At 39.6% G+C, this 19,119-nt stretch overlaps 4 protein-coding genes across 4 annotated transcripts in view; 3 read left to right on the top strand and 1 right to left on the bottom strand.

The window, feature by feature from the left end:
• The window catches only part of hscb (HscB mitochondrial iron-sulfur cluster cochaperone), an 8,169-nt gene extending 3,279 nt beyond the window's left edge, over positions 1-4,890 (bottom strand). The window contains exons 1-2 of the mRNA XM_046034375.1: positions 3,920-4,890; positions 3,721-3,817 (exon numbers count right to left, since the gene is read on the bottom strand). Coding sequence (XP_045890331.1) covers positions 3,721-3,817; positions 3,920-4,299 — 477 coding nt within the window. The 5' untranslated portion in view covers positions 4,300-4,890. The remainder of the gene's footprint in view (positions 1-3,720; positions 3,818-3,919) is intronic.
• On the top strand, positions 4,238-14,200 carry lrrc8ab (leucine rich repeat containing 8 VRAC subunit Ab). The gene is made up of 4 exons (XM_046034374.1): positions 4,238-4,581; positions 5,244-5,369; positions 7,401-9,519; positions 9,680-14,200. The coding sequence occupies exons 3-4, from the start codon at positions 7,408-7,410 to the stop codon at positions 9,953-9,955; spliced, it is 2,388 nt and encodes a 795-aa protein (XP_045890330.1). The 5' UTR covers positions 4,238-4,581; positions 5,244-5,369; positions 7,401-7,407; the 3' UTR covers positions 9,956-14,200.
• Positions 14,201-14,916: 716 nt separating this feature from the next.
• ppil3 (peptidylprolyl isomerase (cyclophilin)-like 3) lies at positions 14,917-16,948 on the top strand. Its single transcript, XM_046034975.1, has 6 exons — positions 14,917-15,068; positions 15,349-15,423; positions 15,619-15,712; positions 15,812-15,879; positions 16,000-16,118; positions 16,295-16,948. The coding sequence occupies exons 1-6, from the start codon at positions 14,943-14,945 to the stop codon at positions 16,419-16,421; spliced, it is 609 nt and encodes a 202-aa protein (XP_045890931.1). The 5' UTR covers positions 14,917-14,942; the 3' UTR covers positions 16,422-16,948.
• Positions 16,949-17,100: 152 nt separating this feature from the next.
• On the top strand, positions 17,101-18,214 carry zgc:101858 (uncharacterized protein LOC449555 homolog). Its single transcript, XM_046034976.1, has 3 exons — positions 17,101-17,209; positions 17,348-17,518; positions 18,005-18,214. Exons 1-3 carry the CDS (start codon positions 17,162-17,164, stop codon positions 18,185-18,187), a joined length of 402 nt encoding a protein of 133 aa, XP_045890932.1. The 5' UTR covers positions 17,101-17,161; the 3' UTR covers positions 18,188-18,214.
• The last annotated feature ends 905 nt before the right edge of the window (positions 18,215-19,119 follow it).

Consider the following 19,119-nt stretch of genomic DNA (forward strand, 5'->3'; position numbering starts at 1 on the left):
TAGAGGGAAAAGAGAGAAGGCGCTAAGATAGATCCTTGAGGAAGGCCACAGGTTAGATGCGCAACAGACGATGAGCAATTTCCTAGCTTTACTCTGAAAGTACGACCCGAGAGATAAGACTGGAACCACTGGAGGACGATGCCTTTTAGCCCCACATCACATTCTAGTCTGGATATCAGAATGGAGTGGTCGATCGTATCAAACGCTGCCGACAGATCCAGAAGAATAAGAGCCACAAAGTCACCAGTGTCAGTGGAACGATAGATGTCATTTAAAACTCTCAGCAGAGCAGATTCAGTACTGTGAGCAGACTTAAAACCAGATTGAAATTTTTCAGAAATATCATTGCGTTTTAGAAAGATCTGGAGTTGGTCAAGCACAACTTTTTCTAACACCTTAGAGACAAAAGGCAAAACAGAGATAGGGCGGAAGTTATTTAACACGGTAGGATCCAGTGAGGGCTTCTTGAGTAACGGAGTGACAGTGGCCTCCTTAAGGGCAGCAGGGATAGAGCCGGTAAGGAGGCACTTACTCCTAGGACGAGAGTCCGATCTGCATGAAACTTTGCACTAATTATAAAGTGTATTTCCTAAACAGCAGTGAGTGAGTGCTCCATACAAAGACAAGCGAACAAACCAAAATTAGATCTCTTTCCTGTCTTTTCCCTTTAGCCTTTCAGTTTAAACAATCACCCTGAATTTCCTGTGTCCACTTTATTAATGAAATTCTATATATTTTCTTTAAAGGGTACTCACAGCAGCAGAGGCTGAGATATGCACACTTTTAGTCCCTAGCATGGGTCAAAAGTGCCAAAACACTGCATCAGACATTTCCCATAATGCAATGTGATAGCACCTTTCATTAGACCCTCCTTGCTAGGGAAACACCCATGAATTTAAACTCCACTCCCCAGTTTGTAACACAGGTTTTCTGTGATAAATTTGCAGACTTGTAGCCCAAGCTAAAATAACCCTGATTACATCCCAATTACATAATCGTGGTTGACTTGATGAACTCCTCCAGAGCCATAGAAGACATTATACAACTGTTTTTGCAGTTCTGAAGTATCCCTTTAAAATTACAGTTCAGTTAACAGTCGCCTCTTTCTGTCAGCTGGAGTCACTAAAATGCAAAATTGCTCAAGCCAGTTGATTTTTATTGGCAAAATATAAGATTATATTATAGGGCTCCACGATTAATCTAATTGTCAATTGCAATCGCGATGTCATTATGTGCAATTACATAACAGCAAAAAGTGTGTGATTTAATAAAACAAAATAAGCGTGTGTCAGCTCTCTCCTCTGTGCGCTGCAGTCTGCTCATTATCTCCGCCCACACCGGGCTCTTGCATGTGGCCCTAAAAATAGATAAGCCTACCTGCAATGAGGAAGGTGATTTATGAGCAGTGTGCCAGTAACTTTTAAGACAACAACCTACCGTAAGCCCCAACCCCTCGGCTAATCGTCGAAACATAGTCAGACTCGCCACCGGAGCAACGAGAGAAATCCTCTGTGACAGAGACAGAGACGTCGTCTGCAGCTGAAGCGGCCAGACAGAAGAAAACTGGGAGAAGATAAAGAAGGTTGGGGTTTGGCTCGCTGGCCACTTAACGTTAGCTGTATCGGTGCCTTTTGTTGTTCAACATCTTCAACGTTTCATAAAGCCGAAGTTTCACTTTTTGTTAACTGACCAATCACAGCCTGAATGGGGCGGGACATTAAAAAAGTTTGACATGCTACAGCAAATCATTAAATGTTGAACAATATGATTATGGACAAGTTAGTACTTAGCATTAACAAATTAGACACCAATGTAGAGCCTTTTGCTTGCACAAGGATTTAATGAATAAAAACAACCCACAGAAATGAACTAGTGGTAAAAAAGTATAGCCTACTATTATATGAAATTCTAATGAATGTAGTATTTAATATATTATTGTTATACAAACAGTAAACTATTAACTAAACATTATAGTCTTTATTTAATACACTCATGTATACTAGTTCCTCCTCCAGGTGGTGGATAGAGTCTCATACAGATGTAGATTTAGCCAGAGCCAGTGTGCCAATATTTGCTGCTTCTGGCCGCCTCTTCCGTAGAACTTGTTCCCCTTGTTCTTTATTGTTATAAATATTGTTTATTCTTTAACTTTGTTCAAGTTGAAAAATACATATTTCAAAATGTCATTATTGCGCGCATTCCTTGATAATTAAGCAAGCAGACTCATAGTATAATTTGTTCCATTATATTGAATCGCATTCGCAATATTGTCCGCAATAATCACAGTATGACTTTTTCTTCAAATTGTGCACCCCTAATTATATACAGGGCAAGAACTAACACACTGAGACAAGTGCAGCTCACAAATATCCACTGTGTATTTGATGTGAGCTGAACGTTGTTGGTTCCAGCTTCTAGGATGTAAAGATTTGATATTTTCTTTGTCAGGATAGTGAGTTTGAATATGCATTTTAATTTTTTCCTTACCTTTTATAAATAAAATGATTAAATCGAGTAATCAAGAAAATAGAGGGGGCATTAATCAGTATTAAAGACAGACATTAGTTCTGCCCTATATTTAATTTAAATAATTATTGCCAGTTGTTTTGGGATACAATTTACGCTTCTTGCTTTTCCTCCTCTGCCCAGATATGCTTTGAAGTCATATTTTGACTTTCAGCTTTAACTGCACAGCGTATTTAGACATGTAAGCCAGTATTTCTTCCTTAAAAACTCTTCAAGTAAACTGAGCTGTTAATACCACAGATCCACTCTAACAGGAGTTATGAAATATTAATAGAAAGGTTAAAACAAGAAATTCCCCTAACACAGCAACAACAGTCAGGTGCTGGTGGTTTGCATGATTTGGCAATGAAAAAAATCAAAGATCAAAAACAAGCAAAACAAATAGAAAGGTCTTCACATATGTCAGACAATTGAGTTTTCGTTCAATTTTAACTTTCACTTATATAAACTTTGCTGAACTTGTAATGACGTTCACATAAAGCTTCAACAATGATCAATCAACTGTCAACTATTACATCAATTGTCAACTGTTCAGTTAATTGGTTATACGTAATTTTTTAAGAAAGAAAGTAAAAATTCTTCTTAAATGTGAATAAATTCAGGATCTTACTGTGAGTATTTTCTTTTTAAGTTTACAATGTATGGTATTTTGTAATAGATTTTTTTCAGAGCAGAAATCTTATCATGTCATAGCAGGAAAAGCGGTGTAATTAATAGTATAATAGTACTGCGCATGCTGACTTACTGGAATCGCCTCCTGGCATACCTAATGGAACTGAGCCATTATTGTCATTAGACACACCTATGCTAAAATATCATTACTTGCACTATAAAAGTTCTCTTGTCTTTCCTCCTGTCTTTATTATTATGTTGCTGTTCATGCCTTGCCTTGACCTTGTTTGCTTGGCAGCTTAATATAGGGAAAGCTGCATGAGGAAGACCTACATTGTTAGGATTTGTGTTTTAACAAAGCCATCTTTCAACTTTGCCCCGAGTTATTCCCTTGGCCAACTCACAACGAATCATAGTAACAAAACAAAAATGCACAGTCAAGTGGCATAATAGGGACACAGGGTCAAACACAATTTCCAGTGCCACACTTGTACTAATAGATAGGACAGTCTCTCAGCTGACTCATAAACCATGTTACTCAACTGATCTCCATTCAGATTCCCCTTACATACCCCTGCCTACCACAGATCTCTGGCTGAAGTTGTCTGGATGTAGAGACCGCTGAAGCTGCAAGTATCTTTTCTGCAGCTTTTGTGTGTCCAGCGTGAATGTGTAGTCACTGAAAAGAGGCAACACATGGTAACATGAAATGTTTTGGTCACAAAGTGACCTAAATAAATACCTGGATAGCGAGTAAAGGCACATGAGACCAGACACTCACCAGTCCATAATTTTAAAGTAGGATGCCCCTTCTTCAGGGGGCTGGATTACTTTGCATGACATGCAGAAAAATACAGGTGTTTTGTCAAGACGCTGTTTGCAATTCCAGCAGTTCAGTTTGACTTGACCTGTACAGTAATTCCTGGGTAAACTGACCGGATTAGTGCAGGAAATTAGCTTTTCTTCTTTTCCCAGTGTTTTGAAGTTTGTGTTGTTGTGCCATGTGTCCTTCGTGGAGAAGCCGGTTGACAGCATAAACTGTGCTGAAAATGTAACAGCAGCTTTATAAACAGACTGTCGGCTCGCCATCGACCAGTTCGGGTGCAGTAACGTTAAAGCTCGGGGTGAGCACACAATCCGCAAAGACTTCAATGACCACATGTCCCAAATTTAAATTATGCTGTAAGCTTCTCCTTTACTGTCAAAACACCCCTCTTTCAGAAAGAGGAGAGGAAGAGCGTTCTTCTTCCTGTATGTTTGCTAAAAGCACCACGCTGCCATCCATCGCCTTGGCGGTGAAAGCGGGGAACTGTCCCGGAGGTGCTGGAAAAAACAACAGCTAGCAAGCTGAGCTGCTAGCACCAGCGAGGGCAATTTGTTAGCAGCAAGTGGTTAGTTGTATTAAACAGGTGTTGGATTGGATCGCTGCACACCAAACATTAAGTAAGTTGAACACCCTGGCAGTTTTAACACACGTTAGCAATGGATCGTGGTCGTATTAAGTTCAGCGTTTGCCAAGATGTAAACTTGCGAATGATACAGCTGGTTGTCAGCATGGCTAGTTTAGCTCACAAGCTAACAGCAGCCTAGCTTAGTTTGCTAACGTGTTTTAACAGCAAAAATCTTTTTGGTTTGTGGTCGGTGCTTATAAGTAAGCTTGTTGTCAGATACCAGTGTACTCCGTCAGCGATAGCGTGTCACGTTATTGAATGGTATATAGAAGGAAAAAACAACATCCAGCTTTAACTTTCTGCTGAGAAACGCTTGCTCCGCTAACTAACGTTAGCCAGATGACAAAGACATTCCATGCTAACGTTACAAGCGGTAACTGGTGATTAGCCGGTAACGTTACATCTGAATTAACATTCACACTAATCATATATGGCAGGATATATTACACACTCCTTAATAAGAGCCATACATTTAAAGGCACACGTCATTTATAGTAAAGTATTGTTGTTTAAATATAACTTGGATCAGTAATAGGTATGCACGTAACTTTCTTTGCGCTTCTTGCTAAAGTATGTCTCTCCTAAGTTATGCTTGTAACGTTAAAGAGCTGGAGCCCTTCTTGCTTATTTATTTTATATAAATGTCTTTTCAAGGGCTTCTATTAAACCCCATGGCGATGAGGGAGGCAATGGTCCATGAAGAGTTTTGGATACACAGAGAGTGGCTTGTCCACCAGGGTCATCATCAGGTACTGCAGCACAGATAACACCTCCAAACAGGTGAGTTTATAATTTATTTACTGAGTGTACTTGTTGCTGCTAAATCATCAACCCAGTCCAGGCTACTTCACTAGAATAGGTAACTGTTATGTGGACAAAACTTTCTCTGAACTGGGGCCAATCTAAATATGCTTATTTGGCCAAGGATCAGACTTGGCGTCTTGACTCCTCGCCTTTTATAGTTTCCTAACAAAGTACAAGCTCTGATGACTGCCAGCTCCAGACACTAGTTGTGTATGTGTAGGTGTGTGCTTTTGGGGGGCGGTGGGGGTACAAAAGGTGACGGTAGAGTATTCCATAGAGACACTGGTTGGAGACAGCAGCTTCTATAAGGTAAACAGGATCTCCTCCTGAAGGTTAAGGGAGGCGCTTCTCAAGGCCCCCACAGACAATACTCTGGGTATTGTTAACGGAAATGGCTAAGAATAGAGAGCAGGGGAGAAAGGTGGCTCCTCTGGCGGTCCTGTTGTTTGGGTTAAACAAGCCAAAACGGAACATCATCTTTAGAAGAGTGACTCCTCAAGCTTACATGCTGGGCGTGTCACACTCGCACAAGGCTGGAGGTTGATTTGGAGGGCTTTATCTGGCTCTAATGTACAACAGCGGCAAATGAGTAGTTGGGGATCGCCTTTGAGTTATTGTGCATTACTATTCGGATGTCTAAGTAGGACCACCTTTCAAGTGAGTTTAAAGCTTTATCTGTCCTTACACAAATGTTGTTCATGTGTTATTTTGTTTTTTTTTAAGTTCAGTTATATTTCATACGAACAACTTGGAGAAATAACTGGCTCTTGCTGCCTGTGTGCTAGGTGCAGACGTGTTGTTGCATGGATATAAAAAATATTTACTCCTGTCCTTTAAATGTCATGTTATTTCGCTTTATCAATATCAATATATAATACAATAATTGGAGGGAATGGTCATTTTTTTATGTATCTTTATGGTGTGATTTTTGTAAGGATCTGTACCAAACAAAGATGCTTTTGTCTGTAGAATATGATGTTAAAATGGTATTTTTACACACATTTTTCCTTTAACAAATATTGCACCTCCTGCAATATGAAAATTGCAGTAGACCATATTGCAATTGCTATCAAATTTCAATTAATTGTTCAGTCCTATTAGCAGCATTACTCATTTTGGTCTAATACATCCAGCAATGTTAAAGGGGTAGATACTCTGATATTTGGTAGAGTATTATATCGCCCACCTCCTAGCCCTAGTTAGTTGCGATGCATTTATGCAATGACCAATCTGTGTATTTATCGCATTGCTATTGTGTAACAATGCAATTTTACAGACTTTCTTTCAACTTTTTCTAATTGTATAGATACTTTATGCAGTTTGAAGTACTCCGTTTAGGTGTCATAATCCGCATCAGAAGAGAAAATGTGGGGTCAGTGTGTTTCTACTAATTAGAGTGCCCTCCCACTGAAAATCAGATGCATAGGGTTTTCTTAATTAAGCAAGTTTACTCATTTCTTATGTTTATAGGCCGCATACATTTTCAAGGCAGCTGTTTAATTTCCTCTGTGACATTTGGATTTTTTTCCCACTTCTACTTCTTCATGGAGACAACCCATTCATTCTTCACATTAATCTTGTAGGGACTAAATTAAAATGGAGACAGATAAACTTTACATTCTATCGATGGCTGGTTTACCATTTGGCCACAGCATTTGAAATGCTATGTTCAGTATGTCACCCAATTTGAAAGCAAGCTTAATTGTGTCTTTTTAACAATAGTAAAGGCAGGGATCCCTGTTTTGTTACTTGTGGCAGCCTTCAGATTAACTGTCTGGAATGTTCTGATGGATGACCTTGTTAGCATGTTAGTATTGATTTGTTGTCTTGGTATTTTGTTGTGGTTCAGGTAAAGGTTGCTCAGGCATTTGAGGGACAGAGCTTTTCCTTTTTGATTTTGTAGAAAGCCATATCCGTAAGATTTTGATGTTTAACAAGACTATATAATTCACTATACCACTGTACTCAATTATGATTGCGCCCTCAACCCTTTTTTCCCCCCCACAGATAAACCATGATCCCCATCACCGAGCTGCGGTACTTTGTGGACACACAGCCAGCATACCGCATCCTGAAACCATGGTGGGATGTGTTCACAGACTACATCTCTATTGTTATGCTTATGATTTCTGTGTTTGGAGGGACACTTCAGGTCACCCAGGACAAGATGATTTGCCTGCCCTGCAAATGGGTGGTCAATCAGACCTGCAAGAAGAACTTCAATTCAACCCACACCACATCATTGTTCTTTGAGCCCAAAGGGATCCAGTATGATCTGGACCGCCACCAGTACAATTACGTGGATGCTGTGTGCTACGAAAACAGATTGCACTGGTTTGCCAAGTATTTTCCTTACCTAGTATTACTTCACACCCTTATTTTCCTAGCTTGCAGCAACTTTTGGTTTAAGTTCCCACGGACTAGTTCCAAACTAGAGCACTTTGTATCCATCCTGCTGAAATGCTTTGACTCCCCATGGACCACCAGGGCACTGTCAGAGACAGTGGTTGAAGAGAGTGACCCAAAACCAATGAAAATGAACGGCTCAATGGACCACAAAGAGTCTGTTATTAGTGAGGATGTTGAAGCAAGTGTTCCTATGCTCCAAAGGACAAAGACACGCTTTGAGCAGGGCATTGTAGATAGAACAGAAACAGGGGTTTTGGACAAAAAAGAGGGCGAACAGGCAAAAGCCTTGTTTGAAAAAGTGAAGAAGTTCCGTATACATGTTGAAGAAGGAGACATTGTGTACAGACTCTACATCCGTCAGACCATCATCAAAGTCATCAAGTTCGTTTTGATAATTTGCTACACAGGGTATTACGTGCACGACATTAAATTCAGTGTTGACTGTTCAGTAAATATAGAGAGTCTGACAGGTTACAGCGTGTACCGTTGTGCTCACCCATTGGCTACACTTTTTAAAATCTTAGCCTGTTTCTACATTAGCTTAGTAGTGGTGTATGGTTTGATCTGCATGTACACACTTTGCTGGATGCTTCGGCGCTCTCTAAAGAAGTACTCCTTTGAGTCAATACGGGAAGAGAGCAGCTACAGTGACATACCCGACGTAAAGAATGACTTTGCATTTATGATGCACATGATAGATCAGTATGACCCTCTGTACTCTAAACGCTTTGCCGTGTTCCTCTCGGAAGTAAGCGAAAATAAGCTGAGGCAGCTCAACCTCAACAATGAGTGGACATTGGACAAGCTCAGGCAGAGGATTACCAAGAACTCTCAGGAGAAGTTAGAGTTGCACCTTTTTATGCTGAGTGGCATTCCAGACACAGTATTTGACCTGATGGAGCTGGAGGTTCTTAAGTTAGAGCTTATTCCCGATATCACCATCCCCCCAATCATCGCCCAGCTGGTTAACTTGCGAGAGATGTGGCTTTACCACACACCAGCCAGAATCGAAGCTCCTGCATTGGCTTTTTTGCGTGAGAACTTGAAGTCTCTGCACATCAAGTTCACTGACATCAAAGAGATTCCCTTATGGATCTACAGTTTGAAGAATCTGAGTGAACTTCATCTGACGGGAAATCTCAGCGCTGAGAACAACCGTTACATTGTCATTGATGGGCTCCGGGAGCTCAAGAGGCTCAAAGTTCTTCGTCTGAAGAGCAATCTCACCAAGCTACCTCAGGTGGTGACTGATGTGGGCATGCACCTTCAGAAGCTATCCATCAATAATGAAGGCACCAAACTGATGGTGCTCAACAGCCTGAAGAAGATGGTGAACCTGACGGAACTGGAGCTAATTCGCTGTGATCTGGAACGCATCCCGCACTCAATCTTCAGCTTGCACAACTTGCAGGAGATTGATCTGAAGGACAACAACCTGAAGACCATCGAGGAGATCATCAGCTTCCAGCACCTTCATCGGCTGATCTGCCTTAAGCTCTGGTACAACCAGATAGCCTATATTCCCATCCAAATTGGCACACTGACCAACCTGGAGAAGCTCTACTTAAACAGAAACAAGATTGAGAAGATCCCCAGTCAGCTGTTTTATTGCCGCAAGCTGCGCTTCCTTGACCTGAGTCATAACAACCTAACCTGTATCCCTACGGACATTGGCTGCCTCCAGAATCTTCAGTACCTGGCAGTGACGGCGAACAGGGTGAGTGCTCGGATTATTCATTTTGTCTTTGTTGATTGTTCATTGCATTGTATATCGTTACAGTTTGCAACAACTTGTCTGCTGCAGGTAAAATTTATAAAAATTTTAATTTCTCTCCATTTCTCTCCCATCACAACATCCTCCCCACCTTCAAATAAAGATTGAGAGCCTGCCTAATGAGCTGTTTCAATGCAAGAAGCTTCGCACTTTGAACTTGGGGAACAATTGCCTGCAGTCGCTGCCGTCGCGGTTTGGAGAGCTGACCGGGCTAACACAGCTAGAGTTGAGAGGAAACCGTCTGGAGTGTCTGCCCGTGGAGCTGGGCGAGTGCCGACAGCTAAAGAGAACCGGTCTCGTGGTGGAGGAAGACCTCTTCAACACCCTTCCCACGGAGGTCAAAGAACAATTATGGAAAGTTGACAAAGAACAGGCTTAAACCGGTCTGTGGCTGTAAATGAAAACAGATACTTACCAACTGGGCCCTGACACTGTGTAGGAACACCTGTCCCAGTGGGCTTCCTAAAGCAGGCTGTAGTCTTGCTGCAGTGTACTGTAAGTAAGGTTGGGTATCGAGAACCAGTGCCAGTTTGGCAGAACCAAAATACTGCTAGCTGCTGGTTATTCTCTTAATTCTTAACTACATTCGATTTTCCTTCGTTTCCGACTTAGCAGGCATTATAACCAAGTAATTATGCTTTTTAACAATAATGTAGCAGTGCCATTATGCTCAGCTGCATGTGTTTACATTGTATGCTACGCAGTTATGTTGGAGAAGTTGCAAGTAAACAAAACTGTGGGCCAACTTTGACAATGACAGAAAAAGACCAAGTTCCCATTGTTCAATTACTATAACATCAGGTTCCTATCTTATCAAGATATAGTACAATATAAAAATAATGTGTCTAGTATTGTTAGTTTTTTAAGTGAGATAGCAAGGTGATCTCTAAGACATCTCCCTTTATTACTTGCTCCACTTATTTTAAGTTGTATCAAACTCCCAATTCCATCATAACATGTTAAGGAGTTGACATCTGATTATATGACTAAATGTTATATTTGTATGTGTATATAGGGAATGACAATACTAATCACAAGCAAACTACACAGTCAACTTAGCATGTTTGTATCAGAATAGCGGCTGTTCCATGGCTTTGAACTCCCTGTTGTCCAGCACTGACCTGACATAAATTGGTGGTCATTGTTTTTTTGCTGTAGAGGGATGACCATGGCCTTCAAATACACATACGTGCTGGAAAATCTTGAAAGTGACATAACAAGGATAACTAGTGATGACTCATGCCAAGAAAGGTTATGGAGTCTGAGAGGGTGTTGTATAAGGTGTAAGGGAGGGGGTCACTGAGTACATTGCACTGTTAGTAGAGCAAATGCTGTAGAGGCAGAGGAGTTGTCTTTGGTTGGCCTGAGTCTTGGAAGCAGTACAGCATGGGGTATTAGACTAGAGAGTGATGTCCTTCATTGGAGCCATTTTGGCAGAGTGGGGGGCAGGGGTAGATGGCGTCTCTGGGGAAAGATGTGCAGTGTATTTGACCTAGTGCTTAAGGAAAAGCAATGATTTTACTGCTACCCAGTGGACTAGTATTACAAAACATCACCCCCATACAATTACATTTGTGGAACATCTTATCAACAAGCAGATACCCAACCCTTACTGCCAGTATACTATTCAGTATTAATAAAACAAACTGAACAAATCTGGGGAAAATGCTGAAAAGGTTTTGAACTAGGTGTGTCATGTCTGTGTCAGTATTCAAATGTAGTTCGTACAGGATAACAACATTTAAATGGAGCCTCCAGAGGTTGATCAGATGTCCGAAACAAACGCAAGTCTTTAAATGTGTTTTGTAAGCGCCTGGCCTAGTGTTCGTTTCAGTTTATCATAACATTGTAAGATTAGTATGTTTCTACCTTGATAGGGTAGTATGAGATAAACAGCCATCTTTAAACAAAAAATGTTGAAATTGCTATATTAGATTCATTAAGGTGTCATTTTAATTTTGTTTATTTTATGTAAAAACAACAAAAAAAACCATTGCAATAAGGTCTGACATTGCCATTTCATTGTAGTGAAATTTGAATTTATAGCTTTTTAAAAAAGCTCAAAGCATTTGTATTTTATTTTTATTTTATTTTATTTTTAAACATGAAACGTTCCACTTACTGAAAAGAAAAATTGTAATTTCATTTGTCATTGGGGGGGAAAAAAAGATTAGGGTGCATTTTTGAAAAGAACCATGGTTTTCAGGTCAGTTGCCTTAATGTTAATTCACTCCTCCTGTGGTATGTACCAGCCCTACATGATAATGGGAGTAACACTTTGATATGTTTAAGATTTTGCTCGAATGTTTCATTTCATCACTTCCTGGTGACCTTTTACAAGTGACCACTCTTGACACCAGTGTTAAATTTGGGGTCTCAGATGTGATCATGACCCATTATTTTGTGTTGTAGCGTCACCTTGTGACATTGGCTTTGCTAACTTTATTTTTACATGAAGGTCTGCCTTAATGCAGCTTCAACTCTCCTAACCGGTGTGACTTGCGCACTGCTGACGACTACTATAGAGTGTAAAAGTCAGAAGGCATGAACAATAATAATGACAATTTCCAGTAAAATTTCTTATTTGTAAAAGTGATCTAGAACTTAAGCGTTTGGGTTTAGATTTGGATAACTGAATTGAAACAAGCTCATTTTGGGAATGGATGTCCATCCATCCATCCATCGTCAACCGCTTATCCTGCGTACAGGGTCGTGGGGGGCTGGAGCCAATCCCGGCTGACATCGGGCGAAAGGCGGGGTACACCCTGGACAGGTCGCCAGTCCATCGCAGGGCGGGAATGGATGTGGTGGTGGTTTTTTAATTGTGGATATTGGATTTTTTGAGAGAGTCAAAATAAGTGATATCTTCAATTAACAAAACTTCATCTGTGAGATGGTAAAACTTTGACTTGACATATTTTTTGTCTTAGTTTCTCATAATTTTGGATTAGTGTCATATTTTGTCACAATTATGGCTTGATTTCATAATTGTGGGAGACGTAAGGAGAATTTATATTTTTATCATTCTTAATGTCTTTTTTTTTTTATTGTCATAAATGGGCTTCCATACTTTTCAGGTCAGGTCATGTAATTGTGGTCATTTATTTTTCTGGTTTCAAAGTGTGTTCATTTGTAGAGAAATGTTTAATAATTTTTGCCTTAGTGACTTTTCTGCACTTGTGTTTTGCCACAGTAAGCCGGACAATGCTGTAAATGTGGAATTGAAGATCAATGCACAGCTCTGACACAGCACAACACACAATAGGGTCTCTTGTGTTTACCCTGAGAAAGAAAAATCAGTTTATGTTTTAATAAACCTAACTGCAAAGAAAACCTGGACAGTAGCAATATACAGTACAGTAACTGGGTTGAAAAGCATAGGAATAGTTTAAGCTATGTACATTCATGTCCGTAACATGTTTAACTATGCTATATTGTGCAATATTGCCTTTATTTAAACTATGTAAGTAGTAGTGATGTAGTTTTCTAATTTGCATGGGCATTCTTCTTGTCACATTCATTTTAGTGTGATGGAAGTAAAATTTACATAAATGCAAATAATGGTATGCAACTTCACGTATACAACAAGTTTTGTATTTTTACTGGGATGGGAAGTTTCAACAGAATGACTTCGAGGCATGAGATTAAAACGCTGTTAAAGTAGTGTTACGTTTTTCTTTGTTGAAGAACTACTCAGAAAAACTAATTCATTTTTGATCCTTTTATGTCCCAACTGGAGCATTTTAAATGGCATCCAGAACACATCAGCAATATACACCACAGATTAAGACAATCAGCTATTCTAATGAAGAGTGACATCAGATATCAAATATAAAGTTGTTGCAGTAAGCACTGCAAGTAAATGGTCAGTACACTTAAAATATATTGTATAGGTTACTAGTAAAGTGGTATCAGTAAATAGGTTAGCTTTTTATCTCATAGTTATTGTTAATCTTTTTGTTCTCTGTATTTTCCCTCCTTTTTCATAATTTGGACTGATTTTGTTTTTGACAGCTATTAGTATTATTACAATATAGCTAAATTTCTCAGGAAACCTGCTAGTACTCACTTCTTTTTTGAGTTGCCTATTTTTTTATTACACCTTGTATGTATTAATTTAAACAGTTTTATACAGTTACAGTTTTATATGCATTTCTATACATTATTTTCTAGTTTGGTGTATTTAATATTGACTGCTGGTTTTAAAACAAAATCTGTTTGTGTTTTTAAAAAAAACCACTTGGTTTAACCTTGATCCTGTGTTTTCGTCAATGGCCATGCTTAAATTGAGCTGTATTGTTTCAGAATTGTGTCCTCATTGTGGTTAGCACAGATAAAGTGTTGTCCACATGTATGTATGATGGCATGATGAGACTTTCTTACTCCTTGATGTCATTTTTGTTCTTTCTCTCAAAATAATTTTTCCCCTCAACATTTCCCAAAATCCAATCATAGATGTACAAATTTGGCTTCATGCATTGTTTGGTTTTTTGTTAATAAGAAAATCATCATCGCATCAGTATTGGCATGAATGATGCAGCAGTGTGTATTCTGTTTGCACATGTTTCCCATCTTCTCCTACACACACAATCCACTGGAGGTAAAATAAAGTCGTTTGAACAAATTTGACTTGGTTTCTGTTGGGTAAGGGTTTGAATGTTGTGAACATTTCAGTTCTCTCTAGTATTTTGGTATTGGGTAGAGAATCTGTTTACTGCCCAGGTACCATAGTGGATATTAGACAGTGTGATAAATCAAAATACTATTCAGACGTTATTTAGAAGGAACTGGAGAACACCTGACAAAGACATGCTCACACTTTTATTGCTCAAGCAAGCAAAACCAGGGTCTCTGTAGTTATTGGACAGTCTTTCTAAACACAAGGCCACTTACAGTTAAACTACAGTTGCCAAAGTCTATGTTAATACAAAACTGGATTATCTCCTGAAAATTATAAACCATAATCAACACAATAGAGCTGACATGATGAGGGCCTTATGGGACATCCTGCTTTATTAACTGATTTTTAGGCCCTGTCTTGAAGATGGTCCCTGTGACAAAATCTAGTTTTTATTAAGACATTCATTATCTGTTTTGAGCTTATAGGCCTTTGTTTTTGGTGCCAAAATTAATGTATTTATTTACTCAATAACAAATTGGTAATCCTCATAGAAAAACTGTAACGAATGCACAGCGAATGGAGAAGTTAGGTGGATAATAAGGGCCCAGAAGTTTTGTCCTAGGGGCCCAATACCAGGTTAATCCTGCCATGTCTTCAAGTGTACACTGCTTCACACATTTATAATATTTGCAAATAACTCAATGATTGGCTCATTATAATAGTAACAAATGTATAGACCTAGAGCATGTCGCTTTCATTTTGCTATGTGAATGATAGTCAATTCCTTGCGGAACCTTTCAGCGCTGGGCTACTGCACGTAGACGGATATGTTTTACCGACACACTTGTTCGTAGACGCAACGTTTGAAATGGTAAATTTTATTGTAAAATATTCCAGTGGGTAGCTGTCAACATGAAACTAACAAAACAGTTTCAGAAGCTATTAACTAATAAGATGGTTTAACGCAGATACGTTTGCTACTAGTCAGTCCAGAAACGTCCCTTTTGTAGTGAGAACTAACACTCGTTTTGCAGCCTCAGTAGCGTTAACAAGCTAAGCTAACGTCGGCTAACAGGCAGTAATGAATGGCTGTTCCTGCGCCTCTTAAAAGTTAACGTTAAATGATTTTCTTTCTTTTCTCAATTTCATAGGCGGTTACCCTCCACACAGATCTAGGTGAAATTAAAATTGAATTGTTTTGTGAGCGCACACCGAAAACATGTGAGGTAAGTCAACTACAGTAAAGTAAAGTTACATGCTCCAGCTCTTCCAAAGACTTCAGACCTGCTAGAGATACGTTAAAGTGGTGTTCTGTGTCATTGTATTATTATAGATTACAGATACTTGCTTTTTGTTTGTGTTGTGTTTTCTTCAGATTTCATGTGAACAAAGTCATGGAATATATTTTTTACTGTTCACAGAATTTTCTTGCCTTGTGTGCCAGCGGGTTCTACAACGGCTGCATATTCCACCGAAATATTAAAGGTTTCATGGTTCAAACTGGAGACCCGACAGGTAAATTACAGGATTGTTGTTGCATTTCAATACTAAAATGTCAGAATTCACATCCTCACTTCCTGTCCATGGTTTCCTATGTTTGGCTTCACCACTCAGGCACAGGCAAAGGTGGAACAAGTATATGGGGTCGCAAATTTGAAGATGAGTATAGTGAACACCTAAAAGTGAGTATCTACTAACTCCAGCTTGTTTGTCTATGTCAGGAAGAAGCATTACCTAATATTTCAGGAGTCCGTCTTTTAACATTGTCCCTTTTGTGTTCTTTCCTCATTCTTTTCTTTCAGCATAATGTACGAGGAGTGGTCTCAATGGCAAACAATGGCCCAAACACAAACGGCTCCCAGTTTTTCTTCACATATGCCAAACAGCCCCATCTGGACATGAAATACACAGTGTTTGGAAAGTACGCAACCTTTTATACCAGTAAATGGGTGTAACAAGGAGAGGATATAAGAGAGGGAGACACACACACAATGAAAATGTTTTGGCTCTACAGACAGCCAGTTAGTGTGCTTAGCAGTTATTGATTAAAATATAATTTATGATTGCAGCTGACATCTTGCTCTATTCAAAATATAGGATTATCGATGGCCTGGAAACACTGGATGAACTGGAGAAACTGCCCGTCAATGAAAAGACGTTCCGACCACTGACTGAAACTCGGATAAAAGATGTCACCATTCATGCCAATCCTTTTGCAGGATAGGCCACTTTCTCTTCAAATATGCAGATAGGCCTTTAACAGATGTGGACTGTTCATCACGCCAGCTTATACAGTGTGCAGTGTACCTTTCCGACATTACACTGGATAACTTGTCAGAGGCTAGAAATTGGAGAGAAATGCAACGACCAGGATCCTGACAGAGGTCATTTGGGGAGAAATTACCTTATGGTTTAAATAAGTCAACACATTCATTGCTGACCATGGATTAGTGACAGATATTGCATGCCAGAGCTAATGTCAGGTGTATGCTTTCTCTACTTTCTAGCTACGTGATTATGAATTTTAAGAAATGGTTTGCATCTCCTTCAAAACCATATTGATGTGACAAAACTTTTGTAATGATGAAGTTTAGGTATATTCTTAACATATTTCTCTTCATGCATTCACAATTTGGTCCAAAAACAAAACACTGCTTATTTTGTACAGCACTGCTATTATTTTTTTCTTTCCTGATAGATTCTGTAAATAAATTGCCAATGTTTTGTACTGAATAAAATTTGTACAAATAATGTGTTCAGTTTTTAAAGCATGATTTCAAAACATCTGCGTGCAAAAATCAGCATTTTCAAATGTCTTCATTGAAAGAGGCAAGATCCTGAAGGCGTAGGAAAGGAGCAGTGTTGTAGCCGTAAATGAACTACAAGTCGCTCGGTCAGTTGCCGGCGCTTCATACTGCGTCATCACTAGTAGACGAAGCATATCGCACTGGATCTAGTAAGTTTATGCAAAGTACATGCACAGAAATTATGGCCACAGACGATGCATTTAAAGTAAGTTTACCTTTTTCCACGTGGTTCACCGTTCACCAGTTTTATACTTTCTTTATTACCTCTAGTATGAAGATGTTGACACTTTATGGGAAGGTCCTGTGTGGCCTTTTCATAGACACGTATGTATGTGTATTTTAGGTGTCTTCACTTAAGGGGAAAGTGACCCTGATAACGGGTGCCAGCTCGGGCATCGGTGCAGGCACGAGCGTCCTGTTCGCCAAACTCGGAGCCCTGCTGGCGCTGAACGGCCGAGACGTGGAAAACCTCAAGAAAATAGCCAAAGAGTGCACCGACTGTGGAGCTGCCGAGGTAACTGTCATACTGAGCGGGACACTATGTGATTTAGATAATGTGTAACTGGAGTGCCGACATGTTGACGCTGTGCGCGTATCGCTGCGTTCACTATAAATCTGTTTTTTTGAATGGAGTTTGGCCGTGACAGCCTGTTAGCTGTGTGTCAGTTGTTTAAATACGTTAACTTAAAATGACCAGAGTCTGACACATCGAGTTGACAGGTGCCCTAATGCGTTGTGAGATGAGCACAAAGCATATTGTAAACATGTTTTTAAATGTAGGTGTATTTAGGAACACTGTGCTTCAGGGTAAACACTGTATATATGTAGACTATATAAAGCAGACATTTTTTTCTAGCACATTCAAATACATTTATTGGCTACTGTATCACCCCAACATTGCAGTCTTTAACAAAGTGATTTCTTCTGTATTGTGTATGTTTTGGAAAGCTGCGCAAAAATGCCTTTTAAGTCAGAACATAATGAATGTCTCCATGTCCAGCCGTTGCTTGTTCCCGGAGACCTTACAGACGAGGAGACGGTGAAGAAGACAGTGGAGCAAACTATCGCTCACTTCGGCCGGCTGGACGTGCTGGTTAACAGTGCTGGTATCCTGGCCATGGGCAGCATCGAGACAACAGACCTGGCTCAGTATGACAAGGTCATGAACATCAATGTCAGGTAGGATTTCAACACCATAGAGACATTGCTGAGTGCGCAGTGTACAGCAGCTGGGAGCCAGATGAGATGCTCTTAAATTTTTGGCTTTGAAGTGATGTGAGATGAATTAAAAAGGACTTATAAGTATATTCAAAACATTTTAGTAAACAGCATCTGGATAAAAACTGAAAATGGCAATTGTATTTTAAGATTATGTTAATAAATGTTTTGAGTGGCAAGTTAATGGAAAAGTAATTGGGTGAAAATGAAGAAAAGACCATTTTACAAAAAAAGGAGTAGTGTCTGCTGTTGTGTGAATCTTACTGGATGCACAGTATGTGTATGCTCAACTGAATGAAGTTATGACTATTTTAACACTGTATGGTTACACTATACAGTGGGTACGGAAAGTATTCAGACCCCTTTAAATTTTTCACTCTTTGTTTCATTGCAGCCATTTTCCAAAAATCAAAAAAGTTCATTTTATTTCTCAGTAATGTACACTCAGCACCCCATCTTGACAGAAAAAAACAGAAATGTAGAAATCTTTGCAAATTTATTAAAAAAGAAAAACTGAAATATCACATGGTCATAAGTATTCAGACCCTTTGCTCAGTATTTAGTAGAAGCACCCTTTTGATCTAATACAGCCATGAGTCGTTTTGGGAAAGATGCAACAAGTTTTTCACATCTGGATTTGGGTATCCTCTGCCATTCCTCCTTGCAGATCCTCTCCAGTTCTGTCAGGTTGGATGGTAAACGTTGGTGGACAGCCATTTTCAGGTCTCTCCAGAGATGCTCAATTGGGTTTAAGTCAGGGCTCTGGCTGGGCCATTCAAGAACAGCCACGGAGTTGTTGTGAAGCCACTCCTTCGTTATTTTAGCGGTGTGCTAAGGGTCATTGTCTTGTTGGAAGGTAAACCTTCGGCCCAGTCTGAGGTCCAGAGCACTCTGGAA

The sequence above is a fragment of the Micropterus dolomieu genome, linkage group LG21, assembly GCF_021292245.1.
Source record: "Micropterus dolomieu isolate WLL.071019.BEF.003 ecotype Adirondacks linkage group LG21, ASM2129224v1, whole genome shotgun sequence".
Lineage (NCBI taxonomy): Eukaryota > Metazoa > Chordata > Actinopteri > Centrarchiformes > Centrarchidae > Micropterus > Micropterus dolomieu.

Excerpts from the sequence above, each read along its gene's own strand:
- zgc:101858 (XM_046034976.1), top strand. The coding sequence starts at position 17,162 with ATGCAAAGTACATGCACAGAAATTATGGCCACAGACGATGCATTTAAA. Across the intron at positions 17,210-17,347 it reads CCACAGACGATGCATTTAAA|GTGTCTTCACTTAAGGGGAA; the intron begins GTAAGTTTACCT and ends TGTGTATTTTAG. Across the intron at positions 17,519-18,004 it reads CCGACTGTGGAGCTGCCGAG|CCGTTGCTTGTTCCCGGAGA; the intron begins GTAACTGTCATA and ends CTCCATGTCCAG.
- ppil3 (XM_046034975.1), top strand. The coding sequence starts at position 14,943 with ATGTCGCTTTCATTTTGCTATGTGAATGATAGTCAATTCCTTGCGGAA. Across the intron at positions 15,424-15,618 it reads GCACACCGAAAACATGTGAG|AATTTTCTTGCCTTGTGTGC; the intron begins GTAAGTCAACTA and ends TACTGTTCACAG. Across the intron at positions 15,880-15,999 it reads AGTATAGTGAACACCTAAAA|CATAATGTACGAGGAGTGGT; the intron begins GTGAGTATCTAC and ends CTTTTCTTTCAG.
- lrrc8ab (XM_046034374.1), top strand. The coding sequence starts at position 7,408 with ATGATCCCCATCACCGAGCTGCGGTACTTTGTGGACACACAGCCAGCA. Across the intron at positions 9,520-9,679 it reads TGGCAGTGACGGCGAACAGG|ATTGAGAGCCTGCCTAATGA; the intron begins GTGAGTGCTCGG and ends CTTCAAATAAAG.